At 45.9% G+C, this 14,002-nt stretch overlaps 1 protein-coding gene across 1 annotated transcript in view; it reads right to left on the bottom strand.

The window, feature by feature from the left end:
- The window catches only part of LOC132398968 (uncharacterized), a 101,466-nt gene that overhangs the window by 14,442 nt on the left and 73,022 nt on the right, over positions 1-14,002 (bottom strand). The window contains exons 13-14 of the mRNA XM_059978805.1: positions 12,906-13,055; positions 8,041-8,201 (exon numbers count right to left, since the gene is read on the bottom strand). Of these exons, the coding sequence (XP_059834788.1) occupies positions 8,041-8,201; positions 12,906-13,055 (311 nt within the window). The remainder of the gene's footprint in view (positions 1-8,040; positions 8,202-12,905; positions 13,056-14,002) is intronic.

Here is a 14,002-nt window from a genome sequence, read left to right on the forward strand (position 1 = left end):
AAGACACTGGTGAGTATTGTGTGCAGTTTTTGTCACTTTCCTACAGGAAAAAAATACAGAAGAAAATTATAAGGACATTCCGAGGTCTCAAGGTCCTGAATTTTATGGAAAGATTGAATAGGTTAGGAGTTTATTTCTTGGAACATAGAAGATTGAGAGGAGATTTGATAGAGATATACAAAATTATGATGGGTATAGATAGGTTAAATGCAAGCAGACTTTTACCACTGTGGTTGGATGGGAGAATTAAAGGTCCTGGTTTAAGGCAGAAAGGTGAAAAGTTTAATTGGAACATGAGGGGAGCATGTCTTATGAGAACAGGTTGAGTGAACTCGGCCTTTCCTCCTTGGAGTGACGGAGGATGAGAGATGACCTGACAGAGGTGTATAAGATGATGAGAGGCACTAATTGTGTGGATAGTCAGAGGCTTTTCTAAGGCTGAAATGGTTGCCACAAGAGGACACAGGTTTAAGGTGCTGGGGAGTAGGTACAGAGGAGATGTCAGGGGTGTTTTTTACTCAGAGAGTGGTGAGTGCTTGGAATGGGCTGCTGGCAATGGTGGTGGAGGCAGATACGATAGGGTCTTTTAAGGGACAAATAGGTACATGGAGCTTAGTAAAATAGAGGGCTTATTTGAAAGCCTAGTAATTTCTAGGTAGGGACATGTTCAGTATGACTTTGTGGGCTGAAAGGCCTATTGTGCTGTAGGTTTTCTATGTTTCACTCAGAGGGTCATGATAGTGTGGAACAAGCTGCCAGTGTAGGTGGACCATGCAAACTCAAGTTCAATGTTTAGGAGAAGTTTGGATTGGTATATGGATGGTAGCAGTATGGAGGGCTATGGTCCCAGTATGGGTCAATAGGAGTAGCAGTTTTAAAAGCTCAGCATTAGCTAGATGGGCCAAAGGGTCTGTTTCTGTGCCATACTTTTCTATGACTTTAGAACAGTGACAATACCACCAGAGGGTCTTAAGGAGAGCTAATCTGCCCAAAATTTCTGGCCAACTTTTATCCAAGTGTGCAAAAGAGAGCATACTGGCATAGAATATCACAGTGTTGTCCTCTAGCTGCAGTAAGACAGATCACACAACACTCCAATGACTGATTAGTATGGGTCAACAGATCATTGTGTCTCAACGAGTGGAAATGGAGACAATCTTCAACTCTTAATGTTTATGGCACTCATAATCTCATTAAAGACTCATCCTATCCTGGACACTGTTCAATCTTTTGCCATCTTGTAGGAGATAGAGAAACAGCTTAGCCAAGACAGTGAGACTGAAAAACAGATTCTTCCCGAGGGCTGTTGTGCAGCTGAATAAAGCTACAACCGCCTTGCCAATGGCCTTTGAGTGTAATGGACTATTGAGGTCACTATTTGCATGTAAATAAAGGATTTCATTTTAAGCTAAGTCGTATCGCTTGAATTGTAAATATTTGTTTTGCATGGGCTGGAGTAGCACCATAATCTTTATTGTCTTGAGCAATGACAACGAAGTTCTTTTCTATTCTATCAACAACAAAATAAACTGAAAAGCAACACCTAAAACCTACCAATGTCAGAGATGGCAACAAATCTTTAAAAATGTTAAAATTAGAGTGCTAGAAAATTCAACCATCCAGCAAAATAGCTATAGGTTTATTGAAACAAAATTTTCACACCAGCTTTAAAGTTTCTACCTCAGGCAGTTAATATGATCAACCATTCTAGTTGGAACCTATACCCTGCTCTATTAACCCCCACTCCTCTCCCGTTACTCCATTGTAAACACTTTAATCCAATTTTATAATGTTGTTCCATTGTAAATATATGTTGTCATTTATGGATTTCTGCACATTTTATTCAATATCTTTACTCTAACCTCTAAATCTATATTTCATATAATTATTTATTCTTTGCAATTATTGAATGTTGTTTTCTTGCCATGTCAACACACTGACCATACTGGACCCATACTAGAAGGTCAAAACCCTCCTTAACCCTGCCATGAAATGTTGGAATGACAGGGCTGCGAGAATCCTTGCTTCCGTAGAGCATTGAACAGGCTGAGAGGGCTTCCATCTGGAAGACTGACCCTCTTTGAAATAATAACTAGAACTCTGAGATGGAAAATGAAGCCCACACTGGCTGAAAGGAATAACTAAATATAAAATGTATATTACTCGTCTTCAGAGTCAGTTGACTCGACAATCCAATTTATCAGGCAAGGCAGAATATAAGCAGGCAGCATTGTTGCTGCGATTCGCTCAAGTCAAGCCAAGCGCTATGACTGAAAAGAATGGAGTTAAATCACAATGAAATGGTAGTTTGCTGACACGTGCACATACCAGCGCATCTGCTGTATTTGTGCGTTGCCCAATCCGTGGTTGTGATGCACCATTTTGAGTTACTGTCACCTTCTGGTTAGCTTGAACTGGCCTGGACATTCTCATCTGACCTCTCTCTTTAATAAGGCATTTTCGCACACAGAACTGCTGTGGCGGCTCATTTCCTAGCGTATGCGAACCGACTCACAATTAGATAGCCTACGGGGGTTTGCGAGCACAGAGCTTTGGAGCCTCTTCGCCATGGGGGGCCGGTTGACAGAGGCTTAAAAGTGAGGCTGAAGTTTTCGAATAAAGTTTTTCCTTCGACTGCAGTTACCGACTCCGTGTCGTAATTTTAGCGCTGCTTGTAGCACACCGCTACAATTGGTGACCCCGACGGTCCAAACGATTTTTGGACCAGAAATGACCGACGCCGCCTCTGTTCATGCGGTTTCGTTGAAACTGCCGGGTTTCTGGACACAGCGCCCGGACCTATGGTTCCAGCAAGCCGAAGCCCAATTCCACGTTCGCCAGATCACCTCAGAAGACACCCGCTACTACTACGTGGTGAGCTCCCTCGACCAGGACACAGCGGCCCAGGTCGCGGAGTTCGTACAGTCGCCCCCGGCAGACGGCAAGTACACGGAATTCAAAGCCCTGCTCCTCAGGACTTTCGGACTCTCACGGCGCGAGCGGGCTGCCCGTTTACTGCACCTGGATGGCTTGGGCGACAGACCTCCATCGGCTTTAATGAATGAGATGTTGTCTCTGGCCGACGGACACACATGCCTCATGTTTGAGCAGGCATTCCTGGAGCAGCTGCCCGAGGACATACGCCTGCTGCTGTCCGACGCGGATTTCAGTGACCCCCGGAAGGTGGCAGCCCGGGTGGACTTGCTGTGGAACGCCAAAAAGGTGAGCGGGGCGTCCATCGCACAGATCTCCCAGCCACGCTCCCAGCAGCAAACCAGTCCAGGACCGGCCGCAGAGCCCGCCAACCCCCGGCCCAATGAACACTGGTGCTTCTACCACCAGCGGTGGGGCGCAGAAGCCCGCCGTTGTCGCCCGCCCTGCAAGTTCCCGGGAAACGCCAGGGCCAGCCGCCGCTGATGGCTACGGCGGCTGGCCATCGGGATAGCCTCCTGTATGTGTGGGATAGAAGGTCGGGACGCCGGTTTTTGGTCGATACTGGGGCTGAGATCAGCGTTTTACCTCCGACAAGTTACGACACCCGCAGCAGGGCACCGGGTCCCCCCCTGAGGGCCGTGAATGGCAGCACAGTAAGGACCTATGGCACCCGTCAGGTGCAGCTACTGTTCGGCCCCAGCCAGTTCACGTGGGACTTCACACTGGCCGCCGTAGCCCAACCGCTTCTGGGTGCGGATTTTTTGCGAGCTCACAGCCTACTGGTTGACCTGCCCAGGAAGAGACTGGTACACGCCGAGACCTTTCAGACGTTCTCCCTGGGCGCGGCCCAGTTGCCAGCCCCTCACCTCGGCTCCATCACGCTGTCCGACAACGACTTCACCAGGGTCCTGGCGGAGTTCCCATCGGTTCTGGCACCGCAGTTCACAGCAGCCATGCCCAGGCACGGCGTACAGCACCACATCCCGACACAGGGACCACCCCTCCATGCCCGTGCTCGGCGGCTTCCCCCGGACAAGCTCCGACTGGCGAAGGAGGAGTTCCAGAGAATGGAGGAATTGGGGATCATCCGGCGGTCCGACAGCCCCTGGGCTTCCCCCCTGCACATGGTGCCCAAAGCGACGGGGGGCTGGAGACCGTGCGGCGACTACCGCAGGCTGAACGAGGCTACCACACCGGACCGCTATCCTGTGCCGCACATTCAGGACCTTGCGGCAAACCTGCACGGCGCCCGGATCTTCTCCAAGGTCGACCTTGTCCGAGGGTACCATCAAATCCCGATGCATCCTGACGACGTCCCCAAGACGGCTCTCATCACCCCGTTTGGCCTCTTCGAGTTCCTCCGCATGCCGTTCGGCCTGAAGAATGCCGCACAGACGTTCCAGCGGTTAATGGACGCGGTGGGACGGGACCTGGACTTCGCGTTCATCTATTTGGATGACATCCTCATAGCCAGCGGCAGTCGTCAGGAGCATCTGTCCCACCTCCGTCAACTCTGCGCCCGACTGAGTGAGTACGGTCTTACAATCAACCCTGCCAAATGCCAGTTCGGACTTGATACCATTGACTTCCTGGGCCACAGGATTACTAAAGACGGGGCAACCCCTCTGCCCGCTAAGGTGGATGCGGTCCGCCACTTCCCCCGACCCACCACGATCAAAGGCCTTCAGGAATTCGTAGGTATGGTCAATTTCTACCGCCGCTTCCTCCCTTCAGCTGCCCGGATCATGCGCCCCCTGTTCGCCCTGATGTCGGGTCCGAGCAAGGACATTACCTGGGACGAGGAGTCCGCCGCCGCTTTCGTTCAAACGAAGGAAGCTTTGGCGGATGCCGCAATGCTAGTACATCCCAGAATGGACACCCCTACCGCCCTCACAGTGGACGCATCAAACACGGCAGTCGGTGGGGTGCTGGAGCAGCTCATCGCAGGTCGCTGGCAACCCCTGGCGTTTTTCAGCAAACACCTGCGGCCACCCGAGCTCAAGTACAGTGCTTTTGACCGGGAACTGTTGGCGCTCTACCTGGCAATCCGGCATTTCAGGTACTTCCTAGAAGGTCGGCCCTTCACCGCGTTCACGGACCACAAACCGCTTACCTTTGCGTTTACGAAAGCATCCGACCCCTGGTCATCCCGCCAGCAACGCCACCTGTCCTACATCTCTGAATACACAACGGATGTCCGGCACGTCTCGGGTAAGGACAATGTCGTGGCGGATGCGCTCTCTCGCCCTACCGTTCATGCCCTTTCCCAAGGGGTAGACTTTGAGGCACTGGCAGAGGCACAGCAGGTAGATGAGGAGATTCCGAGTTACAGGACTGCAGTCTCTGGTTTGCAGCTCCAGGACCTCCCCGTGGGCCCAGGTGAGAGGACCCTACTCTGTGACGTCGCCACCAGCCAGCCCCGTCCGGTCGTCCCCGCAGCCTGGCGGCGACGTGTTTTCGACTCCATTCATAACTTGGCGCATCCCTCCATCCGGACAACTGTCCGGATGGTTTCCAGCAGGTTCGTTTGGCACGGACTCCGCAAACAGGTCAGTGAATGGGCCAGGACGTGCATGCACTGCCAGACGGCCAAGGTTCAGCGGCACACCAAAGCCCCACCGCAGCAGTTCCATCCCGCCCACCGGCGTTTCGACCACATTCATGTGGATATCGTGGGCCCCCTGCCAGTGTCTACCTCCTGACTATCGTGGACTGGTTCACAAGATGGCCAGAGGCGGTCCCGCTCACCGACACCACCTCTGAATCTTGCGCCCGAGCCCTGATCGCCACCTGGATATCCCGCTTTGGTGTACCAGCCCACATTACCTCCGACAGAGGCGCCCAGTTCACCTCCAGCCTGTGGTCAGCTATGGCCAGCCTTTTGGGGACTCAGCTGCACCACACCACTGCCTACCACCCACAGTCGAACGGGCTAGTGGAGCGTTTCCACCGTCACCTGAAGTCGGCCCTCATGGCCCGCCTGCGAGGAGCCAACTGGGCGGACGAGCTTCCCTGGGTCCTTCTCGGCATCCGCACAGCGCCCAAGGACGACCTGCACGCCTCGTCGGCCGAGTTGGTATACGGCGCGCCCCTGGCCGTCCCCGGGGAGTTCCTACCAGCCCCAAGGGGGCAAGAGGAAGAACCCGCTGCAGTCCTGGGCAGACTTCGCGAGAAGCTCGGTAACCTGGCCCCCATACCCACTTCACAGCATGGGCGGCACCCGACCTGCGTACCCAAAGACCTACGGAACTGTAAGTTTGTGTTTGTACGAAGGGGCGGGCATCGGCCACCGCTGCAGCGGCCATACGAGGGGCCGTTTACGGTGCTCCGGAACAACGGGTCCACGTTCGTGCTGGACGTTGGGGGGAAGGAGGAGGTTTTCACGGTGGACCGCCTCAAGCCGGCCCATGTGGACCTGGCGCAACCGGCCGAGTTTCCGGCGCCTCGGCGCAGAGGCCGACCTCCCAAGCAGGTTCTGGCCCAGGCTGTGGACATTGGGGGGTGTATCGCCGGTTCTGGGGGGGGGGTTATGTGGCGACCCATTTCCTGGCGTATGCGAACCGACTCACAATTAGATAGCCTACGGGGGTTTGCGAGCACAGAGCTTTGGAGCCTCTTCGCCATGGGGGGCCGGTTGACAGAGGCTTAAAAGTGAGGCTGAAGTTTTCGAATAAAGTTTTTCCTTCGACTGCAGTTACCGACTCCGTGTCGTAATTTTAGCGCTGCTTGTAGCACACCGCTACACTGCTATATTTTTGCACACAGAACTGGATGTATTTTTTGTTTTTGATTTTGCACAATTCTTTGTAAACTCCAGAGACTGTTGGGAATGAAAGTTCCAGGAGATCAGCTGTTTCTGAGATACGCTGAACCCACTCCATCTCCACTCCAACAATCAATACCAATGGCCAAGGTAAATTGGAAGGCGATGCTGGCAGGGATGACAGCAGAACACAATGGCTTGAGTTTCTGGAAAAAATGAGGAAGGTGCAAGACAGATTTATTCCAAACACAAAGAACTACTCAAATGGGAAAATAGTACAGCAGTGGGTGACAAGGGAAGTGAAAGCCATTGCAAAAGGAAAGAGAGGGAATGCAACAAAGTAAAAATTGGCAGGAAGATAGAGGATTGAAAAGTTACAGAAAGCAGCTCAAAGATTCATTAGGAGAGAAACGATAAAATATGCTTTCAAACAAGATTGAGGTGGATAGTAAAAAGCTTCTTCAAGTATATAAAAATAAAAGAGAGATGACAGAGGATCTAGGACCACAAGAAAATGAGGCCAAAGAAATTAACGATGGACAAAGAGATGGCAAATGAACTAAACAATTATTTTGCATCTGTCTTCACTATGGAGGACACTACTGTGTGCTAGGTGTTGAAGGCTGTGAAGGAAGTGAAGTGAGTGCAGTTACTATTACCAAGGCAGAAGGTGCTCAAAAAGCTGAAAGACCCAAAGGTGCAAAAGACACCCACACCAGTTGAACTGCACCCGAGGGTTCTGAAAGAGGTAGTGGTAGAGATTGTGGATTTTCAGAAGGCCTTTGACAAGGTGCCACACGAGGCTGATTACCAAGTTAAGAGCCCATGCTGTGTTTCTGGAAAGTTACAAGCATGGTGAGAGCATTGGCTGATTGGTTGGAGTTAGCGAGTGGGAATAAAACGTTCCTTTTCTGGTTGGTTGCCAGTGACTAATGGTGTTCCACAGGGGTCGGTGTTGGGACTGCTTCTTTTTATACTGTAAATCAGTCATTTAGAAGATGGAATAGACGGCTTTGTTGCCAAGTTTTCAGATGGTACAAAGATTCATTGAGGGGGCAGGTAGTGTTGAGGAAACAGGAAGGCTGCAGAAGGACTTAGACACATTACAAGAATAGGCAAGAAAGTGGCCCAATTCTGCTTCTGCATCTTATGGTCTTATTCCATGGTTAAGATTACATTTCCTCCCCTTTCTGATATTTGGTCTGATCAACAACTGTACCTTTTGGTTATGTCAGCATGCTCCCATGCATTGAGTTACTGACACATGATTGTATTAACGAGCAGGTGTACAGCTGTATCACCTGGAGTGTATATTTGCAATTCTGGTCAATGATGAGATTTACCTGAACCACAGGAGAACCAGCAAGCAGGGTGTTTTCTTTCACTCTCTTTACCAAATCAATGAATGTCTTGTCTTCATAGTCAAATCTATCACCAAAAAGTATGGAACAGATAATATTGGCCGTAGCAGCATTTAACTGAATGGTTGGATTAAATTCTTGGCCTGCAGAAACACAGATCATTGACAAGTTACTGACAATGCTGAATACTTTTTGACTCTTTATTATGTACCCCAAATAGTCTTTCAGTTTTCTCTTCTAATTCAGCATATTTGTGGTGTTATTCACTTTTTAATTTCTAAATCTGTGTGCTTTGAATCTAAATATCTATTAATTACATAATAATTTTTGCAGTAACCACTTCATCTTGTATTGCCACAAGGAACCCAGAGCTTCTGGGGAGAGGGCTCCAACTCTGATCCAGGCATTCATTTAGTTGTCACTAATTTTTATTGCAACACCAACAAATTACATTCAATACAACCAGTTGTCGATTACATTTTGACTGTTTAACCCAGCCACCCCCCAACCCTCATCCCCATCCCTCTATCTACCCCTCTCCCCTCCACCAACCAACTGAATAGTGGTGCATCCACAGAACATTCCTATTTTAACAGAAGATCTTTTAAGTTAGATATCAAATTTGTCCACATTAAGATTGTGTTTGGTCTTGCATCATTTACTCTTGCTGATGACAATCCCATTAAGAAATGTCCAAAAGGCTTCAAAGCCAGTGAGTACTTGAAATATTATGAGGAGGTTTCCAAAGCTGGACTACAATCTTCTTAGCTGCAGTCAAGCCTGCCAGCCAGACTTTGTGTGTTTTTTTTTCCGTAAGGGAAAAGTGGGAGTCATCATTTAGAAGATGTACAGCGGGGTCCGTTGGTAATTGTATCCCTGTTAGTTCTGTAAGAGTACTGATAACCTTCCTCCACAAACCAAAAACCCCTGGACATTCCCATAGAACATGTATAAAAGAGCCAACGGTTCCGTGGGGGCAAAATGAGTAATATGGCTCAGGAACCAGTCCCATTTGATGTCTAATTCTTAGTGTTAGATATGCCCTATGACAAAATTTCAAGTTTATATACCAATGATTTGGGTTTCTTGAAGCACTAGCAGCATTATCCCAAATTGCATCCCAGTCTAAGTCTTGTTCCAATTCAGATATGTCCCTATCCCAGGCTTTCATTCCTGATGTGGGCGTATATTTCTGGGAGTATAATTTATCATAGATATATGACACTATCTGTCTTGGAGCACTCTGTACGCAACTTAAAATGGGATTGTCCTTTAAATCTGATCCCCAGTGAATGCTGAATGTTTTACAAGCTGATCTTACTCTAAGTAGAAGAAAAGAGAGTGTTTACCAATATTATATCGAGTTCTTGAAAGCTAAGGATAGTACTTGCCCCATTAAGATCTTGAAGTGTAGTAATACCTTTATCCTCCCAAGTTCAGTTAATGAATGGTTCCCCCCAGATAGAAAATGATCATTGTTCCATAATGGAGATGATTTGCATCATACACTTTTAAATTTTAGGAATTTTTCTGCTGCTCTAAACACTTGTAGCATATGGGTTAAAATTGGACTGTAATACAAATCACATTTTTGGTAGACATATTTATAAAGAGAAAGTCCTTCAACCTTATTAGTGCTATTAGCTCTTGTTCTATATTTTTCCATGACGAAACTTTATCCTTCTCCATCTAATAGCTAAGACTTTGTAATATAAATGCCCAGTGATACAGTTTAAAATTTGGACATGCCAATCCCCCATCCGACTTTTTGAATTGTAGAGCTGACCACTTTATATTGGGTCGTTTACCGTTCCGAACATGGCATCGTAGTAAGGAGTCCAGTTTTTGCCAATATCCAGCTGGAGGTGCAAGTGGGATAATTGAGCTGATAAAATTAATGCGGGGTAAGATGTTCATTTTAGTGACCGATATACGGGCTGGGACTGACGCTGGCAGGTGTCTCAATCTATTAATATCTATTTTTTCAAAATTAAAGAGTAATTTGTTTTAGCCACAGATGATAGGGAAGTATTAACTTTAATACCCAAGTAGAGGACCTCTTTTGTAACCTTAATCTGGGGAGGGAGAGACACCTTACTTTTATCCGTATTAATCAGCATCAGTGCTGATTTTGACAGATAAACTTTGTATCCTGAAAGAAATCCAAATTGCTTCAGTGCTTTTAAAACATAAGGGAGAATTTGTTGAACATTTGCTATATGAACTAGTGTGTCGTCCGTGTAAAGTTATACCAAGTGTGATGTTGTACCTATTGTAATAGGAGAGATTTGAGGAGAGTTTCTAACTAAATGTGCAAGCGGTTCAATAGATATAGTAAAAATTAAAGGAGACAGAGGGTCCCCTTGTCGTGTACCCCGTCCTGTGTCAAATAACTCTGAGAAACCTCCTCCCACACATACTCGGGCTGACAGATTAGCATACAGTGTTTGAATCATATTGATGAATTTATCGCCAAACTTAAATTCTTTTAGAACTCTCCAAAGATGGCCATTCAAGGTGATCGAACGCTTTTTCAGCACCTAGAAACAGCAGGCCACAGGCAGGCGGGATTTTATGTGTTGCACTCAGTGTGTGTAAGAGCCGGCGAATATTATCAGATGCGAGACATCCCCGATAAAGCCCGTTTGATCTGGGCTAATTATGTTCCCAACTACTGTCTTGAGTCTACTGGCTAAGACTTTGGAAAATACCTTGAGGTCGGCATTTATCAAGGAGATTGGACGGTGATTGACACACTCCAAGGGGTCCTTACCGGGCTTAGGTATAACTGTAATCAGGGCTGTGTTTAGATATCTATGGAAAGTGCCATTTCCAATAGCATAATTTAACGTTTCTAATCATACTGGTCCAAGAATATTCCAAAGTGCTAGGTAAAGTTCCACAGGTATTCCATCTATACCTGGCTAACGGCCCTTATTTGTAGCTTTGACTGCTTTAAGTAGATTGTCCAGTGTAATAGGAGAGTTTAGAGTTTTGGTGTCCTCTAATGACAACGTAGGGACGTCTAATCCACTAAAAAAATCGGTGAAGTCATTCTCAGAAGGAACTGAGCCACTTGTATACATTTCTTTAAAATACTGTAATTCTTGAGTGTCTCGTTTATTTCCTCTGTTGAAGATACTACTCCACGTTTAGCGCATCTAATCGCTGGTATAGACCTTTTAGCTTCCTGTTGTTTGAGCGTTAGTGTCAAAAGATTGCTCCGTCTGCTGCCTTCTGCAAAATACTTATATTTGGTAATATGGATCATATATTCTGCCGTGCTTCTTAATAAATCATTTAATTTTGCTTGTTTTGTTTTGAGCTTGTTTTCTTTTGTTATGGTGTATCTCCTTTTGAGATCATTCTCCAAAACCTTCTAGGGTGGAAATCTTTTGAAGCCGGCTTTTATGTAGGTGAGAACTGAACCGTATGGTTTCAAAAGAAACCCTTGATGGAGGCCCAAATCACTGTCACATTCGAGACACTATTTTTATTTAAATTCATAAATTCCGTCAGTTTGTTCTCAGTTGGGTTAGAAATTTGTCATTTTTTTAGAAGGGTGGAGTTAAACCTCCACCTAGTAGCCTTATTTTTAACTCTGCCACAATTAAACGTATATGTGACTGGGTTGTGATCAGATAGATATCCGGGCAAAAATTCTATCCAGTGTACCAAAGGCAGCAAACCGGAGGATATACAGGTGTTCATTTCTTGTCACTGATTTAATACCCTGTTTTCATCTGCTTCTGTAAATTAGAGGGAAGGTTTAAAGCTGGACAAAAATATTGGGGGCTTAGAGAGTTGATCTGGAAAATGCCTCGGTTATTTTAATAGCGATGGTTGTTTTATTTTCGGTTGTTAATAGACAGGGTGGTTATTGTATAACAATGCTTCATCAGATGCTGAAGGAATTTCACAAGTATTGGGTGTAGTTTATATATATTAAGTATTGCTATTAACCATTAGTGGGACAGAATCAAATCATTTTTGGTAGTTATTATGAAAAGATGAAAAATTTCTGCTTTTCTCTGTGTTGAATTGGATTTACAGAATCCATGATCAGTTCTTCACATCCTTATGGCACCTTTCTTCTCTTCTGTATGCATATTGTGGTTATAAGTTTGTGGTGATTAGTTGCGAGATGCACAACATTACAATTTTATATATTTTTTAGAAATGATTAATAGGATATTTTGATAATAGGGCATCAGTTGTGATTTCTCCTTTAGGCAAGTGATATGCTTTACCTTCTTTCCAAAATGTGGGCACTTTTTTCGGGATATTTCAGAAAATTATTGATATATATCAGTAGTTAAGGATGAAGGCAAGCAAATTTTTATATGCTAATAGTCATGAATATTGTCATTGCTGCTACTTTTCCAGTTGTGGCAATTTATTATTATTATTATCCGTTTATATTTACACAATTAGCATCATTGGTTGTTGGTCAGTATTTGTTTGAGGTTGTTTTTCTTTGATTCTATTGTATTTCATTGTTCTATTGTGAATGCCTGCAGGAAAATGACTCTCGGGGTACTATCTGGTGACATAATGTACATGTACTTGGACTATAAATTTACTTTGAAACTACAGAGCAGATGTTAATAAGTATTCACACAGAAAGTAGTGAGTGCACGGAAAGTGCGAGTGGAGGCAGATATATTCGGGGCATTTAACACACTCTTAGAAAGAAATATGGACGATCGAAAAATGGAGGGCTATGTCTTTGGAAAGGGTTAGATTAATAATCTTACAGTAGGTTAAAAGGACAACACAATATCCTGGGTCGAAGGGCTATAATGTTCTATGTTCTATGCTTTTTATGTTTACTCACTTGGACTTACCTTTATGGGATTCAAACATTTTTATTAGGAAATCGGCTTCCTCAATGATTTTATCTTCAATAGTCTTCTTGCCCATCACAAAGTCCCGTAGGGTGGACATGCTGAACCTTCGCATCTGCTTCCAGGATTCGCCGTTTACAAAAATGATGCCTATAATTATTGTGACAACTTGTCAATGCAAACTGCTACCCAAATTAAAACTGTTCAAAAATGAGTAAATATGCTTTCTATCTAATGGAGTTATAAAGCTGACCTATTACCTCCAGACTGAAGTTAGGCAATTCATTACTCAACTCTTAACTTAGAGCTTGCATTTTTTTTTGTTGCAACACAAATATCAACAAATGACAGAGCAGTGTAGTGATTCGCACAAAGGTCTTCAGTGCAGGTGACCCTGGTTCATTTCCCGCCAATGCCTTTTAGGAGTTTGTAATTTCTCCCCATGATCATGTGTGTTTCCTGTGGGTGCTCGGGTTACTTCCAGATCAAAGGTGAACTGGTTGATAAGTTATTTATTTGTTGTAAATTGTACCATGATTGGACTGTGGTGAAATCGAGAGATTGCTCAGTGGCATGGCTCAAAGGTTGGGAAGGGCCTACTACATATGAATATAAAAATAGGAGCAGGAGTAGGCCATCTGGCTCATTGAGCCTGCTCCAGCATTAAATAAGATCATGGCTGATCTGACCACAGGCTCATCTCCACCTTCCTGCCTTTTCCCCGTGACTCTGAATTCCCCAACTATACAGGGTGATAAATTTCTTTCCCCTATTTATTCTTCATTCCTCATTTGTTCAGGCCCAGTTATTGCAGTGAGAATGGTTCTGGGGCTGTGTTTTGTTCCTTGTGTCAGATGTGGGAATCCTGGCAGCCATCCAGCCTCCCCGATAACCACAACTGCAGCAGGTGAACCGAGGTTCAGCTCCTCAGAGAACGTGTTAAGGAAATGGAGCTGCAGCTGGATGACCTTCAGCTCGTACGAGACAGTGAGGAAGTGATGGATACTCCTAGGTAGCAGGTGGGAGTTACCTGGATGACAGTCGGGGAAGGAAGAGAATTGGACAGCTAGTGCAGATACCCCAGTGGTTGTTCCTGA

Source organism: Hypanus sabinus, chromosome 9, assembly GCF_030144855.1.
Source record: "Hypanus sabinus isolate sHypSab1 chromosome 9, sHypSab1.hap1, whole genome shotgun sequence".
NCBI lineage: Eukaryota > Metazoa > Chordata > Chondrichthyes > Myliobatiformes > Dasyatidae > Hypanus > Hypanus sabinus.